Source organism: Nematostella vectensis, chromosome 12 (assembly GCF_932526225.1).
Source record: "Nematostella vectensis chromosome 12, jaNemVect1.1, whole genome shotgun sequence".
Classification (NCBI taxonomy): domain Eukaryota; kingdom Metazoa; phylum Cnidaria; class Anthozoa; order Actiniaria; family Edwardsiidae; genus Nematostella; species Nematostella vectensis.
In genome coordinates, this window is record NC_064045.1 from 10,917,387 (window position 1) to 10,939,751 (window position 22,365).

General features: G+C 40.4%; 3 protein-coding genes across 5 annotated transcripts; 1 reads left to right on the forward strand and 2 right to left on the reverse strand.

The window, feature by feature from the left end:
• Window positions 1-54: 54 nt before the first annotated feature.
• LOC5506109 (cytochrome c oxidase assembly protein COX19) lies at window positions 55-3,516 on the reverse strand. Of its 3 annotated transcripts, XM_048720333.1 has the most exons (4): window positions 3,363-3,489; window positions 2,901-2,983; window positions 2,392-2,503; window positions 55-1,169 (listed from the first exon to the last, which is right to left on the reverse strand). In XM_048720333.1, the coding sequence occupies exons 2-4, from the start codon at window positions 2,935-2,937 to the stop codon at window positions 1,061-1,063; spliced, it is 258 nt and encodes an 85-aa protein (XP_048576290.1). In that variant the 5' UTR covers window positions 2,938-2,983; window positions 3,363-3,489; the 3' UTR covers window positions 55-1,060. The 3 variants fall into 3 exon arrangements, with proteins under 3 accessions (XP_048576290.1, XP_001626851.2, XP_048576289.1); XM_001626801.3 differs by lacking the exon at window positions 2,901-2,983 and having other exon boundaries at window positions 3,363-3,516; XM_048720332.1 differs by lacking the exon at window positions 3,363-3,489 and having other exon boundaries at window positions 2,901-3,327.
• Window positions 3,517-3,645: 129 nt separating this feature from the next.
• LOC5506120 (WD repeat domain phosphoinositide-interacting protein 3) lies at window positions 3,646-11,457 on the forward strand. Its single transcript, XM_001626788.3, has 10 exons — window positions 3,646-3,820; window positions 3,905-3,979; window positions 4,535-4,636; window positions 5,891-5,978; window positions 6,436-6,530; window positions 6,676-6,866; window positions 7,491-7,576; window positions 8,642-8,743; window positions 9,648-9,772; window positions 10,560-11,457. The coding sequence occupies exons 1-10, from the start codon at window positions 3,754-3,756 to the stop codon at window positions 10,661-10,663; spliced, it is 1,035 nt and encodes a 344-aa protein (XP_001626838.1). The 5' UTR covers window positions 3,646-3,753; the 3' UTR covers window positions 10,664-11,457.
• A 351-nt stretch (window positions 11,458-11,808) lies between these two features.
• On the reverse strand, window positions 11,809-22,328 carry LOC5506122. The gene is made up of 13 exons (XM_001626802.3): window positions 22,160-22,328; window positions 19,834-20,160; window positions 19,105-19,289; window positions 18,177-18,339; window positions 17,917-18,091; window positions 16,648-16,786; window positions 16,132-16,315; window positions 15,282-15,441; window positions 14,926-15,007; window positions 14,449-14,504; window positions 13,822-14,088; window positions 13,304-13,372; window positions 11,809-13,129 (listed from the first exon to the last, which is right to left on the reverse strand). The coding sequence occupies exons 1-12, from the start codon at window positions 22,211-22,213 to the stop codon at window positions 13,308-13,310; spliced, it is 1,857 nt and encodes a 618-aa protein (XP_001626852.2). The 5' UTR covers window positions 22,214-22,328; the 3' UTR covers window positions 11,809-13,129; window positions 13,304-13,307.
• Between the last annotated feature and the right edge of the window lie 37 nt (window positions 22,329-22,365).

A 22,365-nucleotide genomic window follows, 5' to 3' on the forward strand; every position in this document is an offset into this window, starting at 1 on the left:
TTTTCTTGTTTTAACTGTTCTGATAGAGCAGATATAACATCGACATAACCCTAATTTTTTTATCAAACTTTATTTATTCCTTTATCTTCTTCATTTCTAATGCCCCTCTATTATCAATCAGGGGTGTACTTTACACATTATTTACCGCCCTCGAGTAAAGCTAAAAGTTTGAGTCATTCGAGTTAGAAAACACAAAATACAGTATCCCTGAGGAATTTGAAATTAGTTTGGGTTTTAGATTGAGATTTTTTAGTTTTCCATTGTTTGACAATTCTTGTATTAGGTCAACTAATACTTCCTTCCTGGTCAAGTAAATACGATTTATTATAAAAGGGCTTGCAAGCTAATTACAACAAGGCCTCATTTCATAGTTCAAAACGCTTTCTTTATGGGGTTTAAGGCAGTTATCATTCGATACCTGTTTGGATTTGGCTTGCAGTTTATAGACCAGTCTTTTGGCTTAGCCACGGCTTACAGCAGCTCTAAAGCTGACTGTTTATAAAAATATGTTGTAGAACAACAGGACATGACTGATTCCTCTTACATCTCACAGATTTATCTCTTAACCTCTTAGTTGTATGATATGACCCCACATAGCTGTCAATCTCGCTTTAGGAAAAATCTTGAGAAAATACAGTAAAAAGTACCAAGATAACTAGTGCGGGAGAATACAGTAAATGTATGGATATTTTCAAGAAAATTTGGCTTGAGAAAAGGTTCAAAATCCTGAGACTCCTGCCCAATGCGGGAGAGTTGACAGCTATGCGACCAGGGTAGCCACATCAAAGCTTGGATAATACAAGCCCTTTTTATAACATTACACCTCTAAGCTTATTGTAGTTTTACTTATTTTCCATAGCATAACCAGAAAGCTGGCTCTCATTTAGGGTCAACTAGAAAAGTTAAATTTTCAAATGCGCCCAGTCTGAGGTTCACAAGCTGATCCGCTGCATCTCGTCCCTTTTCACACCACAGGATGCCCAATGTTCAAAGGCACAACATCTCCAAATAACCCCAAATGTGAGCCGGCAAGCAGGCTATTCTTAGCAATGCCTTGTTACTATTTAGAGTTATCTGATGTTCTTTGATTTGACGAGGACTGCTTAGCGTCAGTTCCAGCAGAAGATCTAAAGCCAAGTTTAGCAAGGTCTTCTTTTGCCATGAGCTCTCTATGGAGATAAATAATATACAAAACAGATCACTTACATATGAAGCAAAACAACACTCCAAAAACTGGAAATCGACTCTGCCAAATTTTCGTCTTTAATAAGACTTCTTCAGGGCAGACTGAAGAAGGTGAATCGTTACAAGCTTATTTACATCAGAATAGTGGCGTGAGACGCAAAAACATTACAACTGACAAAAACGTGCATTTTCTAGAATAGCGCGCGCTATGGATAAAAAGAATTTACACATCTCTACGTGGGTTCCAACTACAAAAAAAGTCATCACTGTTAAGACCCCACGGGTAGATAGACTTAAGCCGATAAGCCCACTGGCCTTCCCTTTCCCTAAGCTGAGCCTCAGAGTTACACTTATCTATAAGTTGTACCATAACATTATGATTGTCGCAATGATTGTCGCAATGAAGCAAAACAACAATGTACTTACATACATGAAATATAGATGAATTTTTCAAGTCAATAAATATTCAAAATATTATTTTGCATGATGTCATACATTTTTAATCCAATAAAAAACAGGGTTTTACTGAAATGTTTCTTTAGAAGCTAGTTTTGGAATTTGCAAACATTGGAGTGATAGGAAATGAGAAGTGTATTAGACGAATTACTGCCTGGATTCCAATGGAATATCGGGACTGTAGCAGGGCTGGGACATGTGCCCCCCCCCCCCCCCCCCCAATATTTTCAAAATTTATAAGGAAGTGATCAGAAGCTGTGGCTGTGCTACCCCCCCCCCCCATATATTTTCTGTATTGTGCCCTCCCCCCCATCTTACGTGGCCTGCTACGGCCATGCATATGAGATAGGTATACTATAGAAAGGCCAGCTTTATAACAGTTATCCTCACTAGCGAATGCCTGCAGAAAAAAGCTAGTCATTGAATATTTTTTTCATCTTGTGAAAGAGTTTGAATATACAACTTTCTTGTAACTGTAAGGATGAACTACAAGAAAGAAGATACAGCCTGGTCACTTTGAAGATATAAAACACAACCTAAATTGAGCTTGTCGTTTTTTGTGGAGGGAGGAAAACCAGAGGAAAACCCAGTAGCAAAGGCAAGACTCTACTATGTAACTAAACTCACATCACTGGTATTCAAACCTGAAACAGAGAACACTTTCTCAACTGTATTACCCAAGCTCCTTCCAAAAGAAACAGGTGAAAACTCATGATGATAACATAACAGGCAGAATGCTTTAAGCAATACCTGTCCATCCTGCACTGCAAGTATGCTTGGGACTCAGCGCGGCAGTTGAAGTTCATGTTCTTGTTTTTCTTGAGGCATTGCATGTACGTTATCATAAAATCCTTGCATTCCCCTGGTTGAAAATCAAAATCAGCTCAGAAGCACTTCAATATTCTAAACAACTAAAAAAAACTAAAGAGTCAACATCACCACAAGCAGCTACATAATCCTAATCAAAACCATCATCATCTACAGCGGCGTAGCCAGGGTTTTTAACAAGAGAGGACCCAAAAGACCCTTTCAAGCATTTTTGGGTGTGTTTTAGATAATGTCTCATACATTTACTGTATTTTTGGCTGCTAGAAGGGGGGCCCGGCCCCCTGCCCCCCCCCCCCCCCTGGCTATGCCCCTGATCTAATCTCATCTCTTCTACTGTAATATCTTTTTTTTATTTTGGAGCTCAGGCCTAGACTCTGATAACATTATAATGGAGAGGATAGCCAGAACTTTAACTGGTCCGCCCAACCTACCCTGCATAAGATTTAGAAGTTTCTGACCACGTCTCATCTCTGGCAAAGGAAAAGGCTGAAATCCACTGGTCACTGCTTCCAGGCTAATGACAGTCTCCTGTTTTATACTGTGAAACCCCAGCCAGCTCACCATTGTCATTATCCAAACATCTTCACCAGCATTGCCACCACCAAAATCACTACCATCTTCATTAATATATCTTAGCCATCATTATCATTCTTATAATCATTGCTGTCGCCATCAGCACAGTAATTACAATCAGCACAGTAATTACAATCATCATATCATCGTCACTCATCATTATCACTTCCCAGCATCAACATTTTATACAACAAACCTAAATGATGCGGCAAACCGATAATTGTACCGATTAAAAAATGTCGCGAAAGACGATGTCACGATAAAAGAACACATTGAAACATCGACAACACTCATCAGACCAAGAAAAAAGATTTCCTTACCGTCGTGGTCTAGCGGAAAACTGCCCCTGTCCGGAGGTTTAGTTTGGAAAATTTTTCTTCCCGAAGGATTCATAGCAAAGGAGCCTTCTTTTTAACGGACGATTTTTCTCTTGGAACTATAAAAAATGTAGGAACATCCGCCATAAAGATTGCAGCACTGTCCAGATGAATTATGGGTTATGGCCTTGTGCTGACCAATGAAATAAGTGTTTAGAAAAGTGAAAAGTCAATCACCAATAAAAACTAATTCTAAGACAGCCAGTGATTGGCTAATATTATGACTGGAAGTAGAGCTGTCACGTGCCCAGAACACAAAATGGCTGTTCGACTGCTCACGATGTGAACGTTACCAAGACTTTTTAAGAATTCTACTGCAATATAAAGCAGCAAGATGAACATTAGCCAAACAAAAACGTATGGCAATGGACTCCTCTTTGCTGGGTTTAATCAAGATCAAGGTAAAATGATGGATTTTTGTTAAAGTTATCCAAACTTTCTTATGATTGATTTCGTAAGTTGACTGTGTTGTGGTAAAATTATAGGCTGTTTTGCTTGTGGTATGGAGAGTGGGTTTAGAATTTACAACTGCGATCCACTAAAGGAAAAGGAGAGACAAGGTTCGTATACATTTACCTGCTTTTTGCCCGCGATCTCTTGTATTAATCACGTTGGTACGAAGTTGCCAGCATTAATAATATGCCCTTGGCCCTTACCCTCAAAGTTATCTGCTCAAAACTCTCCTTGCTATTTTGCAAGTAGTGAGTATTGACAGGGAGCTTACCTCGTAAATCATGGAACAGTGCCTGCTGGATAAACAAGCACAGAGACCTTTAAAGATCTTGGTCGAAATATTGTTTATTACTCATGGCTGTGGGGTGACTTTCACACCCATTTTAGACTTTCTCTCCCCTTCATACATAAATAGATGTCAGTTACCAAACAATCGAACCTCCACTCCCTCCCAATCCCAATCTCATCAAATGGGCACTCTTTCCTAACTAGACAAGGAACTTAGATTCTGGGAGATTGTAAGACAATCATTTCTGTTTTTTTTTTCTAAAAAATAATATAATAACCAAGCCCAACATAATTTGATGTTATCATCAAGTTATATATTGATCCAGCTTTATGGAAATTAATGTAATCTCCAATTTGTATAATTGCTTTCATAGATTTTACAGATGGTGGTATAGGACATGTTGAAATGCTGTTTCGCTGTAATTACTTGGCTCTTGTCGGTGGAGGTAGAAGCCCCAAATATCCTGCTAACAGAGGTATATGTTATGCTGGAAATTTGGCAGAGTCGAATACCAGTTTTTGGTGTATTTTAGTTGTATGAATATTGAGTCATTGCCCCTAAGGGAATAAGATTTAGTCACCAATGTGACTAAATTACAAATTTATTTGGTTGCCAAGCCATGAATTGCCTTGGAAGTTAATATAACAGAATCTGAAAATTGATCTGATATAAGAAGGGAAGCCAGTGGAGTACTTAAGTATAATGTGATCAAACTTCTTAGTGTTCCTTATAACAGGGCTTCTAGAATTACGCGCTTGTGCAGAAGCGCGTAATTTGGCCTTTTCCGTGTAATCAGCATAATCCACAAATTTCCGCGTAATCCTGCGTAATTGGGCTAAATTTTGAAAGACAAAACATTTAATTGCACAGCTGATGTGTTCTTTAAGGGTTCTTACCTCTATTTCTCGTAAAAAAAGAGATATTCTTCGTAAGAGTGCGATATTTCAAACTGAATTTCGAAAACAAATAAGATGACTAGGCATTCTTTGCTAAACTGCGAAGGCCTAGGACTAATAATAAAATACCTTTTTTAATTGGCTGGTGGCTAATAGCCAATGAAAACTTGCCTAAGATATTTTCACGCAAAAAATAACCTTTTCAAGCTATTTCACGCTTTCCTTTGGTACAAAATGTAGTTTGGGCGCAACAGTTGATATTCCGTGTAATTTAGCTTGTAATTCAGTAAAGAATCCCGCAAAATTTTGATATTTAAAGAAAAATGTATTGCAAAATCCCGTCTAATATAGCACGTAATGATTGATTTTTCATGTAATTTTGCACGTAAAAGAATCCCGCGTAATTTTGAGTTTTTTTTTCGCGTAATTCCAGAAGCCCTGTAATAAGTCTAGCCGCAGTGTTCTGAACTTGTTGTAATTCACCTAAATTCACTTAAATCACATATCTGCAGGCTATGTATATGTTGTGGTTTGAAATGCTTCTTGGTTTGAAATTGTTAAAACCAGTTTGAAAAAAATTCAAACCATGCCACATTTGAAACCACAACATATACCATGATCCAACTGGGAAGTGACTAAAGTAAGAGTTATGGTCGGGTGGTTCCAGAAGGTCCAGGGGGGGTATTGCCTTCCTTTCTGGACCTTACAGAAATTGTATATATATGTGGTCCTGCAATATTTTTTGGTCCTCTCCCTGCCCCCCCCCCCCCACTTCAATTTGGTGCCCCCCCTTTGAAACATCCTCCTTGCTAATCAACTCTTTCTCTTGACAGTAATGGTTTGGGATGATTTAAAGAAGAAGTGTGTGATAGAACTAGACTTTTCTAGTGATGTCAGGGCTGTCAAGCTTAGAAGAGACAGGTATAAGTTTTGTGGTTGTGTACAGTGGTACTTATTACTACAATGAGACAGGTATAAACTAGACATGTATGAGTCTTTGTGATGGTATACAGTAGAACTGCACTATTTTACAGGCACAAACTAGACTACAGTATTTGTGTCTGTTATTCTATGTTGTATTGCATTAGCACTGCGATTTGTATCAGGTACATGATTATCAGGTACACTACAGGTGTATAGTGTTAATCAGGTTGAGATGCCTCTGAAAATATCTCCAACGAAGGGCTAACACTAAAAACATCAGTAAAACTATTGTTTTCAGCATTTCAACTCTGCATTGATTTATTTTACTGATTCCACCACAATTACACAAACAGCCTCTATAGTTTATGTGTATGTCTGGTATATGCAAGCTCTACTGTATAAAATCAATTGATATAAAGATATTCTTTATCTTTTGGTGTTTTTTTTATTGCAGAATCGTGGTGGTTTTAGATAATCTCATTAAAGTATTTACCTTCACTCAAAATCCCCAACAGCTGCATGTATTTGAAACTGCAAATAACCCAAAAGGTAGGATTAACAAGATCAACCTGACTATGTCTTGTACAAAGAAGACCTTGGGGCAAGAAATAATCACTTCACCTTCCCTCCCTATGATTTATTTGCATTTTTTTATGTGTGTTATTCTTTACAATACTTCCATATTATTCTCCAGGCTTGTGTGTTCTCTGTCCAAGTAGCAATAACTCTTTGCTGGCATTCCCGGCCCGGAAGACAGGCCATGTTCAAATAGTAGACCTTGCAAATACCGAGCGTGCTCCACTTGAGATTGCCGCCCATGAGGCGCCAATGAGTTGCTTGGCAATGAATCTTCAAGGCACTCGACTTGCTACAGCATCCGAAAAGGTTAGCAGACGTTTATGGTGTGCTTCAAAAACAAGAAGCATTTCTGCTGGTTGTAACTTCTTCCATCTCATGAACTCAACAGTTCAGCAAAACCCATTACTTCACCTGTTTTAAAGGGAAGCTCAGATGGCACATCAGAGCATCGCTCGGTAGTGCCTGTGCCTCCTACCACTGGGTGGGTTGGGTTGGGTTAGTTGGTATCTTATTCTTTGCTCCAATGGTTTTTCTCTAGGTTCTCTGGTTTTCCTTCCTCCACAAGACCAACAATTTTGATCTTATCTGTGATCCGTAGTCAGACATGAGTTGTATGGCCGCTGCCTGAGGCGCCTTTCCATGCCTTCAACTCTACCACATCTGAATCTGCGCTCTCGTAATCCAGCATCTAGCTGCAATGAGAGTGTGAAGCTACTCCAATTTATTTATTTATTTATTAAATTTCCGTGGTTGTCGATTATAAGAGCTTGTAAACACATTCATTTCATAAACCCAGCAGCTTCGCACAGCCTGTAAATACTTCACATGTTTTTTAATTCTGATGCTGATGGTTATTAGAGCTGTATCAGGGGTGCACTTAACAGAAGTTACATACAGTATTATGCTTTGATGATTTGTTCCTTTTTGTAGGGAACATTAATACGAGTGTTTGACACCAGTAATGGTGCCCAACTTCATGAGCTTAGAAGAGGATCAGGAAGTGCTCATATATACTGGTGAGTGGATCCAGTGGTCAGAAGAAAGCTTGAGATAAAGTGGGATACCCTCTTTGAAGGCAGCAATAAAAGTTCAGGCAATATTAAACATGCAGGATAAGCCCCTGGGAACTTATTTAATATTTTTCCAGCTCTTTACTAGTTGTTTTGATATATATTCCAAAGTTGCAGATGAATTAGTTATAACATTTGTCTCTACATGAATTATGATGTTTTGAGAGGTTATATTAAAGTCCATATAACCTTTCAGAGTTGATAGACTTTGTCAATTCTTTATATTTTCATCTTCCAAATGGTATGTGGTTCGTATTGACCCTACAAAACATGGGTTCGTGCGAATCCAGTCATTTGTGACGTAGATCGAGATGTCAACCAAATTACATGAGAAAACATAATGCCCGCGCTAAACCGGTTCCCGTCTTCATGTCTTCTTAGTTATTGCTGAAGAACTTTGTGTGGTTACAACTTTTACCGTCATCTTTATATCTCAACCTGGTATTCTGGTAATGATTATTTAACTTCAGGAAACAAATCTGCAAAATTTAGCAGATATTTTTTAGTCTTTGAATTGTCTTTGCATTGTGCGCGCGCTGCATTCGCAATCTAGAATGGCGACATTGTCACGAGCGCGCGCTGTTTTTGAAACCTGCAACAAAACGATATTTTCTTTTTTCGCATACAATTCTCGACTTTAAATTATTCTTCATTGCTTCATTGAGGGTAGCATTGCGATAGAAAACAATTCGCCAATATTTTGTGGTATTGCCGTCTCTGAATTTTAGCCAATTTAAGGAAAATACGTTGTTTTAGATTTCCCGCCAAAACTTGGAATTATTCACTCGATTCAATCTCCTTTCGCACGGCCAGGAAAATTTTCAAAGATCTGTAGAAAATTCAAATTTCAATCAAATTCAATTCCCCTTTCAGAATATGAAAGTTTATCTATGCTTTGTTTTGGCTATATTGATATAAGTGAAATGTTTTAAGAACTTTAAGCTTTTAAATGTATGTATGTGGCTTCAAAAGTGTTGTATTTTTTCTCCTATATTCACTTTACTATTTTAGCATCAATTTTAATCAAGACTCTGAACTACTCTGTGTATCAAGTGACCATGGAACTGTTCATATATTCGCCATTGAAGATCAAAAGAAAAATAAACAGACAAGGTAACTCTAAATTGTAGCCCTTAGGGAATCTCCAAACAACTACTGTATGTAATAAAATTTGTTAACTACTTTAGAGCAGTTGTCATCATATTAAGTACAGAAGCTCCGTCAAGTAGCCAGGATTTGAGTGGAGTATACATACCTGTCAACTCTCCCGCATTAGGCGGGAGTCTCAAGATTTTGGACCCCTTCTCCCGCTCTCCCGCGTTGAGCACCAAATCTCCCGCTTTTTAGAGATTTTTATCGCTTCCAAAAAATTTTTCTATAGAAAATCGTCATTTTGCCTATTTTTTATTAAAATATTTGAAACAATAATTCACCTGCGTAGCGCAATTTATCTAACACCCTTGTGCGATCTATAAGTGGATTTGCTCGTGAGAGCTTTCTATACGTCAAACGCCTGCAAGGTTAAACCCATCCCTCCCCCCCCCCAAATGAAAGTACCCCACCCCCCCCCAAAAAAAAAATCTCAAGCCTTGAGATTTTCGGAGGTTGACAGGTATGCGTATACTGTACTGTACATAGATATTAGTGACCTAAAGCATCCAAAGTCTTAGAACGCCAAGGATGTTAGATTTGTGTGCATCCCGTTCTCAACGTTCCAACTAACGTTTACATTCTCAATGACGTATGTGGAACACGCTCAAATGTATAACACTTGCTGCATTGAGAAAACTTTGTGGGAAGAGGCTGGACCCTCCCCTATTTACATCTATAAGATCTGCTAGCAGGGAAGCTTTTTAGTCGTTAACTAGAAAATTTGTATGTAACTGAATGTTCACAAGCCACAATACTGCCACTGATTTCGGCAAGTTGTCGAGATGCACAGTTTTCTCCTCTGGAACATATAGTCCTCGTTTCCTTGGAGGTTCTTAAATTTTATTTTATATTTATTCTTTTTTAGCTCAAGCTCAGCGCACAGCTTTCTTCCCAAATACTTCAGTTCCAAGTGGAGTTTTTCACGGTTTCAGGTCCCTGGAGATCCACACTGTATTTGTGCGTTTGGCGCTGAAAAGAATACTGTTATAGGTAAGTTCAGAGAGTGTTTTATCATGGGTGTGATTCCAGGAAATATCCTTACCTATTTGAGAAAGGGTGGTGCTGTAACTGAAGGACTGAAGTGTTTAAGTTTTCTTGAGTGTAAGCCCTGTTTTCTTAAACAATACAGGTTAAGATTTTGCAAATTTCCATTAGTCTAGTCAAAAGGAGGTGCTCCCGAGCACCCAAATGATATACTCGGCTTTTTTATGGAATCCTTTTTGGGGCTTGGGAACCCCTCCTTCCAACTTAGACCATGGCAGAATATCCAGGGAGGGGGGCTGGATCCTTTTAGAATCACACTATGCAAAATGCAAATGGTAAAAACGTTTAAAACACCCCCTGAAGACACCCGAGGCTAGTGCTTCCATTTCGTGAAACGATATAACGAGCAGGAGACCTAAACATTGCATTGTGGTATCGTGAAATTTTTTAAATTGGGTTTATTCTTTTCCATATTCCATGGTCTTTGGTGCCAGCAAAAAAGTTCGATGTACCAAGATTACCGTTTTATCAAGTATTGCTATTTCAAGACTATTTTTAGAGGGGTTTCATTCAACCTACCCATGATGCATTGTTGTGGCTTATTTAACCCTAGAGAAAGTCAAAACCTATTTGAACCATTCTTGGGGACCCAGGGCGACACGGAGGCCGGAAACGGAAGTACGCGCGGAGATGTCTTCTCACGTACTCCCGCTTGGTGTCGCCCTGGGTCCCCGAGCATGTATTGAACAAGCAGTCTCCTTATGCTCAGCCGACATTGTTTTTTACTTTTAAGCAATTTGTGCCGATGGCAGCTACTATAAATTCGCCTTCAATCCCAAGGGGGAGTGCTCACGGGACGCTTATGCCCAGTTCCTCCAGATGACCGATGGAGACTAGGGAGAGCATGTCCAAATATGGATCATGACATCCAAGGAAAGTTCCATGTCACTAAATGTGCCGCCAGATGATGATTTAAATGAGATATATGATTTATATTTTCAACGTATAGAATATAATACCATTGAGAAAACAACAAATGGATAGGGTTGGACCAGAAAGAGCAATTGTGCCATTGAGGCTTATTTTTTAGATTCATCCGTTTTTCATCTCAACAGTTTTCTTTTTAAAACATCCATGCTCTGTAATGGATCAGTATAAATATAAACTTATTAAAGCACACACATACTAGTGAACTCACAGTATATGGACTAGGTATACAGGCCGGGATGTAACACATTCTTTTTAAAATCGCCTAGCATAGACACCTAGTGAGCGGTCACTTCTGAGCCTTAAATATTAGTCATACGTGCGCTTTATAGTAGTGCTCGTATACAATGTGCCAAGAAGAAGATGTATGTACCAATGAATGAGTTTTATGTTCGATCTTCTTTTACGCGAGGTAACGCCATTTCTCAATAACGTAAGCATTACTCGTTTAACTGAGTAGCAAGTGCAAGAAGATTAGAAAAGGAGGAAGCAGATGAGACGGCGCATGCGCCCAGGGAAAGAGCTGACCTCACCAGTCAGCCGTGTCAGGTTGTATGTAGTCTTTTCTAATGTGCTTGCGCCCGTTTGTGACACTGAAGGCCGAAACCATAGCACGATGCATCAGTTTGCATGCTGGCATGGTGTAATACAGTTTCTTAGTGAGAGGAGTTTATTTTCTAAAATAAATAAAATGAAAAACTGTATGATGTATCTTTTATTGATTTGTTTGTAGAAAATAGAAAACAGATAGGAGTAGACGCAGGGGGGAAGGGTGGGGAAGGCACGCATCCCCCTCTCGACCACAGAAAAGAGGTGTCTTTTCCTAGTATTGAAGACACGAGAGTGCATATGATTTCAAATCCTGGTAATGCGCCAGCGAATACGAATATCCTCTTGTAGTCAACTTCAAAATGACATAGAAAATACTTATTTCCTCTTCTAGCCAACATCAATGAATAGACACCTACCAATTTCCTCGTAGGACCCGGCCGTGAAATACACCTAGCCGGGAACTATCGCAATTTATGTTAACAATGACCACACAAACGAGAAACTGTGCAATATTTATTTTATTTTCATAATCTGATAATGTGATTACAAATAGAGTAGTATGCTATACTAATAAAGGTAGTTTTCATTTCCATGCCAAAATGGATATTCTACAGTGCTACTGGATAACACCAATATACTCTGCACAACAACCCCAGTACCACCAAACATTGTACACCCACTATGCACCGCCCGCAAGGGGCTGTTTTATCAGCTGCGCACCTTGTTTGCGCGTGGTGTTTTAATATCCCCGCTGACCACGCTGATGGTAGGAACTGATGATTTTCCGCCGTTTAACGGGTAGCATTAAGATATATGTTAAGATTCATAACTATGATTGTTTGGATTCTTTCTGGCTATCTCCCGTTTTTACTGTATAGGCGGAATATTCCTACAATATTGATTACCCTTTTTTCACCAACTTAAACCAATTTGTATCGTTCGAAGGAGTACTAATATATGTTTTTTGTTTTAAAAAGTATATGAAATAGTAGTAAAGAAAAACGCTTTCTGATCTAAAAATTAATTAGGCTCTTAAGATTCTATCATAGTTATTAATATTATACTATCATGTGCTTTTCGTAAATAATCTGCAAATTGCCGTAACCAGGAACAGCCCACATTCAGGATTGCGTGCTTTAAATGCGGACAAATTCATCTGGGGATACCTCCGCCTCTTGTGATAGTCGTATTCATGTATCAGGAGGTGATGATAGTCGTATTCATGTAACAGGAGGTGGTGATAGTCGTATTCATGTAACAGGAGGTGATGATAGTCATATTCATGTAACAGGAGGTGGTGATAGTCGTATTCATGTATCAGGAGGTGATGATAGTCGTATTCATGTAACAGGAGGTGATGATAATCGTATTCATGTAACAGGAGGTGATGATAGTCATATTCATGTAACAGGAGGTGATGATAGTCGTATTCATGTATCAGGAGGTGGTGTTAGTCGTATTCATGTAACAGGAGGTGGTGTTTAGTCAAGTGGAAATAGAATAGGCTAGACCTAGTAGAGAAGAGAATGGACCCATGGGCTTACTAGCGTGACCGGACTAAGCGCCTAGGGGAGCTTGGGTACGGTTCACCCTTCCCATGGTCCTGTGTGTCGGCGCTAAACCGTCCCATGGCTCATTGCGCTCACTAGTTCTGGATCCACGCCAGTGGTTGGAGGAGAGAGGGGAAAGGGTGGGGCACTCAGCAGTTATTATACATACACGGTCTTCGCAGTACGAGCGACCTTGAGTCAAGTTCAAGACCTAAAACGATGAGCGTCTACTACTAAAAAATTAATACGATCCTGACTACGTGAAGTGCAGCACCTGAAATTAAAAACACACAGAGATGTTAATACTTTGGTATTCCCAAAAAAGGCAAAATAGTGTGCAATAGAGTGCAACTCGAAAATTATAAGAAATTTCTTTCAAAATTCTAAAAAAATTCGAAAGAATTCCTTTTGATGAATACCGCTGTTCTGCAATGATGACGTCACTTACTTTTTTAGTACCAGGTGGCCTTCAGAGCCCAAGATGAGCTCGCCTTGTAATGGAGTCCCTCGCCAGTGGCTACATATTCGAAAATAGAAGTTAGTTTCGTGAGTTTTTAAGTTTTGTATCTGTGTTACTTATTCTTTAAAACCTAGGACATATTAACATCCTTTCCGCCATTTGTATTTTCTCTGGTACTTTATAGTCTACTAAAAAGTTTTGGAGCTATATTTGTTTCGAGTTTTCAGGTTTTGTTTATCAATTCAACAAAAACAATTAATAAAATCAATTGAGAGGTGATATGTGTTTTTATGTCTTAGTCGTTATGTCTCAGTTGGAAACGGATGTTCTTGAAAAATCACTTCGCCCCCCCCCCAAAGGAAAAAAATCCTGGCCCCTGTATCCCCCGCCCCAACCCGCTTGTCGCTTGTTTCTCTTTCCTTTTTACTTTACATTATGACAGCTTATTTTTCATGCATTGTTTTTCACTGTTTCATTTCGTCACTCACCCCCTTCCCCTAACCTACCTCCCCATGTTTGTCCGCTTGTCAGGGCCAGCTGGTCAGCGGCAAGTGGCTGTGCCCCGGATGCAGTGGTTGTTAGGTGGTCAGCGGATTTAGCTTGCAGCACGCCCGAGGCCGAGGAGGCTGCAGTGTACTCTGCGTCCGCGATCACCCCCCACTCCGAGACAGCGTCCGCTGCGCATGCTAACTTCAGTCCGTTGTTCCCGATACCGTAGAGCAGTTTCTTCGTTGGGTCCAGGTATTTGATGTTAAGAACTATGGGGTCAATAGCTGAATAAAACAATAACGTTTTTACCTATAAAACTTATTGCAGCCGAAGCCGAATCACAGATTGAGTACAATTATTCAGTGCCGTAGCAGGTCGAAATATTGTGAGCACAACACAGAAACATTAAGAAAATATTTGGGGCACGGCCACGCCCTTATTGGTCATTTCTTTTTTTCAATATAGTGTGTGGGGATGGGGGGGGGGGGGGGGGGTGCCCCCTGCTACGGCCCTGTTATCGAGAATCATTACATGTCCTGTTGGTATATGATTTTTATTCTATAGCTATTAAATTTGCGAGATTAAAGTGAGTAGCGCTGAATTGTGCAAGGGTGCAGTGGATGTCTTGGGTGAATATGCGGTACCGTAGTAAGATTCTCCGTTGTTCTTAGTGTAGAAGCAGCTTGGGTCCTGTGGCTTTCTGGGGAAATACACAAAATCATAAATTAGCACCAGATCAGCCACCGAATGTTATTTTGCGAGCAATTTCGTCAAAGCATCCATTTTTTTTGTTGCAAAGGAATCGGTTTCAAAGCGTTTGAGAAAAAGCACATTATTGGAGGGGCGGCGGCGGAATGGTCCCAGAAATGAAGGGGATGGGACAGGCGGGGGTGGCCAAGGGAAGGGGGGAGCGCACCCCCTTCCACCCCCCCAACCACCCCCCCCCGTCCGCCGCCCCTGCATTGCCATCCAATGCGAGACATTTTCGCGAATTCGATACTTTTTTCTATGCGCTTAAGATTGTGACTAAAATAAAACAAAAACTTTTCGTGGGACTTGTGTTTTAAATAAAATGATTGGTGTTATTCACCAGTAGTTAACTGGTTAAGCTAGTTCCTAACCTGTCCACTCTTGGAGCGCAGAAGAACAAGAAGTTGGAGGTGGTGTCCAGCAAAAACATGCGAGCTGCCATAGCCACAAAACCTGCAAACAAGGAGGTACATGATTGGCTAGCGTCATAAAACTAACAAGCATGATTAGTATGCTACAGAAGACTGCACCCCTACGCTGTCATGCGCAAGTGTGTGGAAACCGCTGTCTTTCTTCTCTTCAGGGTCAGCAGTGACGAAAGTTAACACTACACTGTCATGCGCAAGTTGGTAGTAACCGCTGTCTTTCTTCTCTTCAGGGTCAGCAGTGACGAAAGTTAACACTACACTGTCATGCGCAAGTGGGAGGTAACCGCTGTCCCTCTTACCTGCAGGGTCAGCAGCAGAAGAGGCGCACCCATACAACTCTACCCTCATATTAATCTGGGTATTCCAGCTTTTTGGCTCGATACGGAAGCATTTCCCTTCAACTTCTTCACCGAGAGGGATGACTGCAGTTCTGGTGCGATCCTTGTTTGCTCGGAATACCTGTAAAAAATCAAATCCAAATAGTTTAACACATTGCTCCGACAGTGCTGAATAACGTATGCGCATGCGCGTGCTCTGGCGAAAACAAGTACAATCGTAGTGTTAAATCGTTCGAGAAAAGGTACGAAAGGCTGACTTCAGTCGCTGATTTGACTAACTGTACAGCATTAAAACCATACTGTACAAAAGATGACAGATATGTGTGATAATGAGGGAGTCATAAAGAAAATTATAGCCTTAGGTTTGGTCTAGTTTTCTTAGCATTCGCCAAAATGTGACAGTTCGCCGGTAAAAAGCCGCCATTTCAAAACAAAAAGGCTGGTTTAACCGCGCGGTACTGGAACTAGTCTTGCGTTTTTCAGCACTGGCCATTGCTCCAACATCATGAACAGGGTGTGCCCAAGGAAGGAAAGGAAGGGTGCATGAGCCCTCTTCCTTTTTTATCCTCCCCCCCTAAAAGAATGATAGCTACGACAAAACGAAAATGGGAGGGTCATGTGGTAATAAGGAATCCTGCCTTGGTCTTTTCAGGAGAAACAAAACACCGCTGTCCGTAAATAGAGGCATTTTAATAGTATTTGAGTGAAAATAAGATATTTTCAGACTTTAAGTAGTGGCCGCTGCTATGACGTTAGCCGCTTAGTAAAATATCGCAAAGCACCATGGTAGTTTTACTATATAGGCCTTTACCCTCGTTTTCCCACCACGCTTCACGGGCTTCCATTGCGCGCAATCGAGGCTGGAGTAGAATGAGACGCTTTTAACGTACGCATCGATATCGTCATTGTACCCGGTCCCTCGGCCCTGCACAGCCAAACGGCCAACCTTTTTCATCGCTCCAAAGTTGATCTGGAAGAATTGCCATTTGTTGTGTCTAGAAAATAAAAAAAAAAATTATTTTAATTTGACGCTGATAGCCTCTATCAAACGTAAATGATTTCATCTATGTTAATGACATGGGAATTATTCATGTCAAACACCTTTGCTTTTCGTTCGTTTCGTTTCGTTCTTTACGTTCGTTTTTCATTCCGCCCGCTGTCGCTGTCACATTATGAAAATTCACATGGTAGCCATTTTGAATAGTCTCCAGGAACACCCATTCTGTATTACCACAGGTATCCTAACGCTCTCGTCCCCGTCTCCCGAAAATATTAAGACAAAGGCCAACCTGCTTTCTATAGTTATAGTCTTTTGAAGTTTACTTACATGAATGGAATCCAGGCGTTTAAATTGTTGAGTCTGCCTTTCACAGCAGCTCCGATAGCAGTGGCCTCGGAAGATGCGGAGAGCATGGCATCTGTGATAGTACCGCTGGCCATACCAAGGGCAGCGTCGCAAGCGGCTCCTAAAGAGTGTTTGACAGTTGTATGAGATGCACGCATGATAGAAACAATGCCAGCCCAAATTGCTTGATCCTTCACCAAGACCATATTTAAGACTCCACTGTCAGGTCAGAATATTTTTGAGAGTTTTACGATTTTATTTCGTAGTGAAGTGAACGGCTTATTTCAATCCCATATGTTTACTCTAAACTCATGACACACACACACAACGGAACGTGAACCATATATACATACATATAATACATTCATACACACAGTGAGCTTGGGGTACCTGTGCTACCATCACTATCACCATAACCATTTTTATCATACTATCACTATAACCATTATTATCATACTCTCACCATAACCACTATTACTATCACCATACTATCACCATTATTACTATACTATCAACACAGGGAGCCCACTCAACTCAGCGCATTGTTTATATAGAATGTGCTTTAAACTTTGCTTGTGAATATTAATTAGGTCACGGACTCTTCAATGAAACTCCTTCCAAATACATGTCTTACTCATTGTTGCACCCATTCAGAAATATTCGGGTTTTGCAAAAACCCGACTTCAAGCCTAAAGGCTTAAATTCAGACAAGGGTGGAAAGTTATTTCCAAACTCCGTCACACCACTTCTGCTGAATTTGTATTTAAATAAAATCAACGCAAAAAATAAATTTCTTCACATATATCGCTAGATTGATAATGGAGCTAACTTCAAATGACAATTGCTGCCATTATAAAGCACAGGCGAACGATCAAATGCGATCAAATTTAAAATCACACCTTACCTTAAAATCAGTCATGGAAACGGGTCTGACCACGACATCTCGGCGAAAAATTCGACACAAAAAAAAACTCCCAGAAAGGGCAGAAGTTTGTTTGTGTTCGCTACAAAGAGTCGGCTGGGTCATATTATATTTGCGTGCTCAGAATACTATATATACCCACCCGACCATAACCATTATTAGCTCACCGTTATTACCACCACCATCACTATCGACACATTTTTTTTACCATCGCTTTCATTATCGCCATTACCAGAACGAGAAATTTAACACCAAAAACGAACCTTTCCCTCCCTCGCCATGTCATTATCTGAGTACCCCACCCCCTGGGAAGACGAGTTTGTACTCACGTGGTACGTAGAATTTGAAGGCCTTTATCTTCTTCAGCGCGACCTTCTTTTCGCAGCAGTTGGCGCGAACGAGCAGTGAGCCCCTGTGGACCTTCCCGTCAGCCATTGTTTTGGTCGGATCGATCTGATATGTCACATTGAACTGACTTTTGGATGAAAAGCTCAGACTTGGAATCTGTTGGGTGAAAAAGTAAGAACAGGCCCGTCCAATCAGACTCCTCCTTAAAATCCCCTCCCTCCCTCCCTCCCTTCCCTATTACCTTCAATGTCAGTGTATGAACAGTGTTGCTGACTAGCTCCTCGGACCCCTCCTTGGATGCGTAGGTCAGGAATTTTGGGGTGCTGATTCGCACAAAGACATCGCTTGCCTCAGCTGTTGTCTTGGCGGTGTCATGACTTACTGTCACATTCAGGACTAGAGATCTAGATTACACAGAACCAGTTTAGCGCAATCTGGATATTTTATACATAAACCAGTTTAGCGCAATCTGGATATTTTACACATAAACCAGTTTAGCGCAATCTGGATATTTTACACCTAAACCAGTTTAGCGCAATCTGGATATTTTACACATAAACCAGTTTAGTGCAATCTGGATATTTTACACATAAACCAGTTTAGCGCAATCTGGATATTTTACACATAAACCAGTTTAGCGCAATCTGGATATTTTACACATAAACCAGTTTAGCGCAATCTGGATATTTTACACATAAACCAGTTTAGTGCAATCTGGATATTTTACACCTAAACCAGTTTAGTGCAATCTGGGTATTTAACTTCAAAACCAGTTTGCACTTGAAAGCTTAAATCAAATCAATTTAGTCCAATCTATATAGCTAGTTAAATGCAATCTGGAGGGTATGCAGCGAAATAAGTTTAGCGCAATCTTGATATTTCACACCTTAGCCAGTTTTGCACTTAAGTGCAATCAAACGAGTTTGGCACAATCTAGATAGCTTTCGCCGAACCAGTTCATACTGAAGCTAAATAGCTTACGAATCTTTGCCCCTTTGGTATGATAAGCAGTTTAGTGCAACCTGAATAGCTTGGTCATCAGATCAATTAGTCTTCAAAATCAGTTGATCTTCAAAAGAGGGTTGGGGGTGGCGGTGGGGGGGGGGGGGGGGGGGGGGGTGCTACCCCTCCCCTCCCCCAACGATTATCAGATCGGTCACTACCCTCACCCTTGTAGAACGTCATCCGTCGCCTGTTCTTGTATCGCCGTAGTGACGATCAGCACTGGCCGGGTTATCCATGGCACGAAGGCTTTAAACGCCAGTTGAGCAACCCAGATAGACCCATTCGTGTACTCCACACCGGCGCTCACCCAGTTCTTTAGTCCGTTAGAGGGAGTGCTCATCAATTGAACCTGGACGAGGTTACAATGTCACATAATTCATGCCATGGCATGTCATACAATCAATGTCACGCAATTTCACAGAATCGATGTCACGCAATGTCACATAAGCAATGTCACATTATATCTATATCGAAATGTAATGACTTGCATATGTAATAAGATGTGACAGGCAATAAGTGTCACGCACCTTGTAAACAGCTGTATATATGTCGTGCACTACATACAACAAGCTGTTACACATGTCACGCAATATGACAAGCACGTTACAAAGAGCTATACGTCAAAATGTTTGTCACAACATGTCACACACCTTGTTAAAAACTATATATCGATATGTAACGCACTACGCAACAAATTTTATACATCTATCTAGGAAACGCGTCAGTTAAAATGGTGAATTGCATATGGGAGTTCTACTTTCAAGTTAATAAATAAACCACAGGAATGCCAGAAAACTAATCAGAGAATTGGAATTTTTTTTTTCATATTTAACCTTTTGCTAGGTGAAAAAACCTGACCTAACCTAACAGAGACTCTAATAAAAATCACTGACCCAACAATCCAATCTGATGTCACTCGCCCCAGTCGCTGTAGCATTCTTCAAATCCACGTTTGCTTCGTCGATGACTCCATCGCCCTGTGATGACGTCATAATGACCGCGTCACTCCCGGTGAAGGTGACCTGGGTCTTATCGATGGTAATGTCACATTTCGCTATGCGCATGACTGCGGTGTTGTTGGAGGGAAGCTTGAAGCGCGCAATGATTGGCACGGTTGTTCCGGCACACAGGGATACCGTCAGGGTGTAGTTAATTACGCCTCCAGGGTATTTCCAGTCGTCCGAGCTGTCCAGCTTAAATTTCGGACAGGACGAGGAGGCCTAAGAAAATAATGAAAAACACCATCGTACCGTTACTAGGTTACCGCTGAACATCAACCCAAGGAGGATTTTGCGCAGCACCGATTTTCAATATGAGCGCCCGCTGGGCTCTTAGCGGCAAAATAACAGCAACATACGAATAAAGCAATATTTTTTTTTTCAGAAAGATTTTAGCTTCATTAAAATATTTTATTTTTTTCGTCGTTCTCTTCTGTGACGGGCGCAGTCATTTCTCACATTTCTCGTGGTATGAATTTGCCACCCAAAAAGGTGGAACCCTTAATCTGGAAAACAGCCAACCCCAGAATGCATTCGCCTCAGCCGGCGCGCTCGAAGGTTGAGATATATTGAAGTTGCTATCTCTTATGTGTCAGTGTTACAGGATTCGTGCACGTTTAGAGTGACATGAAGTGCTTTTGGCCGGCTCTTATTTCTACGAATCGCCGCCCCAGTGTACCTTGCCACATCCCCATGATTCGCTGCGACGTTCTTATTGGCGTAAATCAGCTTTTCTGACATACTCGGAGACGCTGAGCTGGAAATCTTCACTTTTAAATACTTACTTTTAAATATGGACATATATTCCCATTTAAGGTTAACCAGACGAAGGACTAGATAGAAAATTGTTATATCGACGGATGCGGTTATTCTCGAAAGTTTTTAGCCTTCTCAAAGATTTCTCGAGGCGAATGAGAAGGCTTTTAGTATAATCAAAATTCAAGATAGAACGTTTCTACCATTCACTACGGGTAACCACTTAGCCATAGTTTGTGCGGGCGGCGCTGTTTTGATCTCATGCAAATTGCGTACTCCTTTTTGCAGCTGATAAACCGTTATTAAAGAAACATTAACTAGCATTTTTTCTTAAGTTCAAAATTTATTTGACATACCTCCCCCCCTTTAATTTATTTGACATACCTCCCCTTCTTTAATTTATTTGACATACCTCCCCCCCTTTAATTTATTTGACATACCCCCCCCCTTAAATGGTCTCGTGTTGCCCTCTGTTTCCTTCCACACACCCCTCTTTCCATCCACAATTACCTCTCTCTCCAACCGCACCCCTCTCTATCCATCAAGTCCCCCCTCTCCATTCACACAACCCTCTCTCCACCCAAAACCACTTTTCTCTCCATTCACAACTCCCCCCCCCCCCTCTGTCCATCAACACCTCTCTCTCTCTCTCTCTCTCTCTCTCTCTCTCTCTCTCTCTCTCTCTCTCTCTCTCTCTCTCTCTCTCTCTCTCTCTCTCTCTCTCTCTCTCTCTCTCACACACATCACTCACATCTAAAATCCATGTCCATCTTCATTCTAGCTTTTTAAGCTTTTATTGTATGTTATGATAATTATCGTGGCAAATGTTTTTTGCGGGACGTTGCTAACTTCTGATAACTTCTATTTTAATTAAGAAAAACCTGTCTCAAGCTTCAAAGGAAACAAAAACACAGTATTTCAACATTTTTGTGATCGATTTGTTTAACTTGGGAATTTTATAGAAGATCTACAAACAAAAAAATAACAAACGTTCGAAGCATGACAAAAACCTAAGGCATCTTTTTAAGCATCAAATATCACCTTGGTTTATCTTTAATAATTAATAGGATTCAAACGAATGCAAACTTCCAAAAATTTTAGTAACTCAGAAAAAGTTCAAGAAAAGATGAGAACACTTCCACATTTCAACTTGCAACAAGCTTTTGCTGGTTTTCTGCGTTAAAAAAAACCCTGAAATATGTGATTTACTTAATACGAATTTGCGCTTCACTTTCTCTTAAATTTTAGAAAACTGTTTTTTTTACAACACTAGACAACACTAAAGGATATTATCTGTATATGTATAGATATTTTTTTATCTTTCCAAAAACTAGCATTACCTAGAAATCGATAAGCCTGACTTAATGCTTTGTAATTATACGCAAACGAAATTTAAGCGAGTTAACAATCCTTGAAATTAAGTCGCGTTTGAGAGTTCCCCAATGATTCTAGACAATAAACTTACCAAGTGAAGACACAGAGCTTGAAGAAGACTTAGGCGGAGTAGCAGTTTTGACATTTTTTTTTTCTTACTGATGCAAGAGAGAGCGGAATTCCCTTCACACTGTAAATTTTTTCGACACACCTGCCATCCAATGAAAGTTGTTTCGCCGTATGAGACGAGCACCTTAATTATTCAGATCTCGAAAGAAAAATGACTTGCGATGGTTG

Excerpts from the sequence above, each read along its gene's own strand:
- LOC5506109 (XM_048720332.1), bottom strand. The coding sequence starts at position 3,039 with ATGACAATGGTGAGCTGGCTGGGGTTTCACAGTATAAAACAGGAGACT. Across the intron at positions 2,504-2,900 it reads ACTTCTAAATCTTATGCAGG|GGGAATGCAAGGATTTTATG; the intron begins GTAGGTTGGGCG and ends ATTTTCAACCAG. Across the intron at positions 1,170-2,391 it reads TTGCAGTGCAGGATGGACAG|AGAGCTCATGGCAAAAGAAG; the intron begins GTATTGCTTAAA and ends TTATCTCCATAG.
- LOC5506120 (XM_001626788.3), top strand. The coding sequence starts at position 3,754 with ATGAACATTAGCCAAACAAAAACGTATGGCAATGGACTCCTCTTTGCT. Across the intron at positions 3,821-3,904 it reads TGGGTTTAATCAAGATCAAG|GCTGTTTTGCTTGTGGTATG; the intron begins GTAAAATGATGG and ends GTAAAATTATAG. Across the intron at positions 6,867-7,490 it reads TTGCTACAGCATCCGAAAAG|GGAACATTAATACGAGTGTT; the intron begins GTTAGCAGACGT and ends TCCTTTTTGTAG.
- LOC5506122 (XM_001626802.3), bottom strand. The coding sequence starts at position 22,213 with ATGTCAAAACTGCTACTCCGCCTAAGTCTTCTTCAAGCTCTGTGTCTT. Across the intron at positions 19,290-19,833 it reads ACATCAGATTGGATTGTTGG|GTTCAATTGATGAGCACTCC; the intron begins GTCAGTGATTTT and ends AACCTCGTCCAG. Across the intron at positions 18,340-19,104 it reads ACGGATGACGTTCTACAAGG|ATCTCTAGTCCTGAATGTGA; the intron begins GTGAGGGTAGTG and ends TGTGTAATCTAG.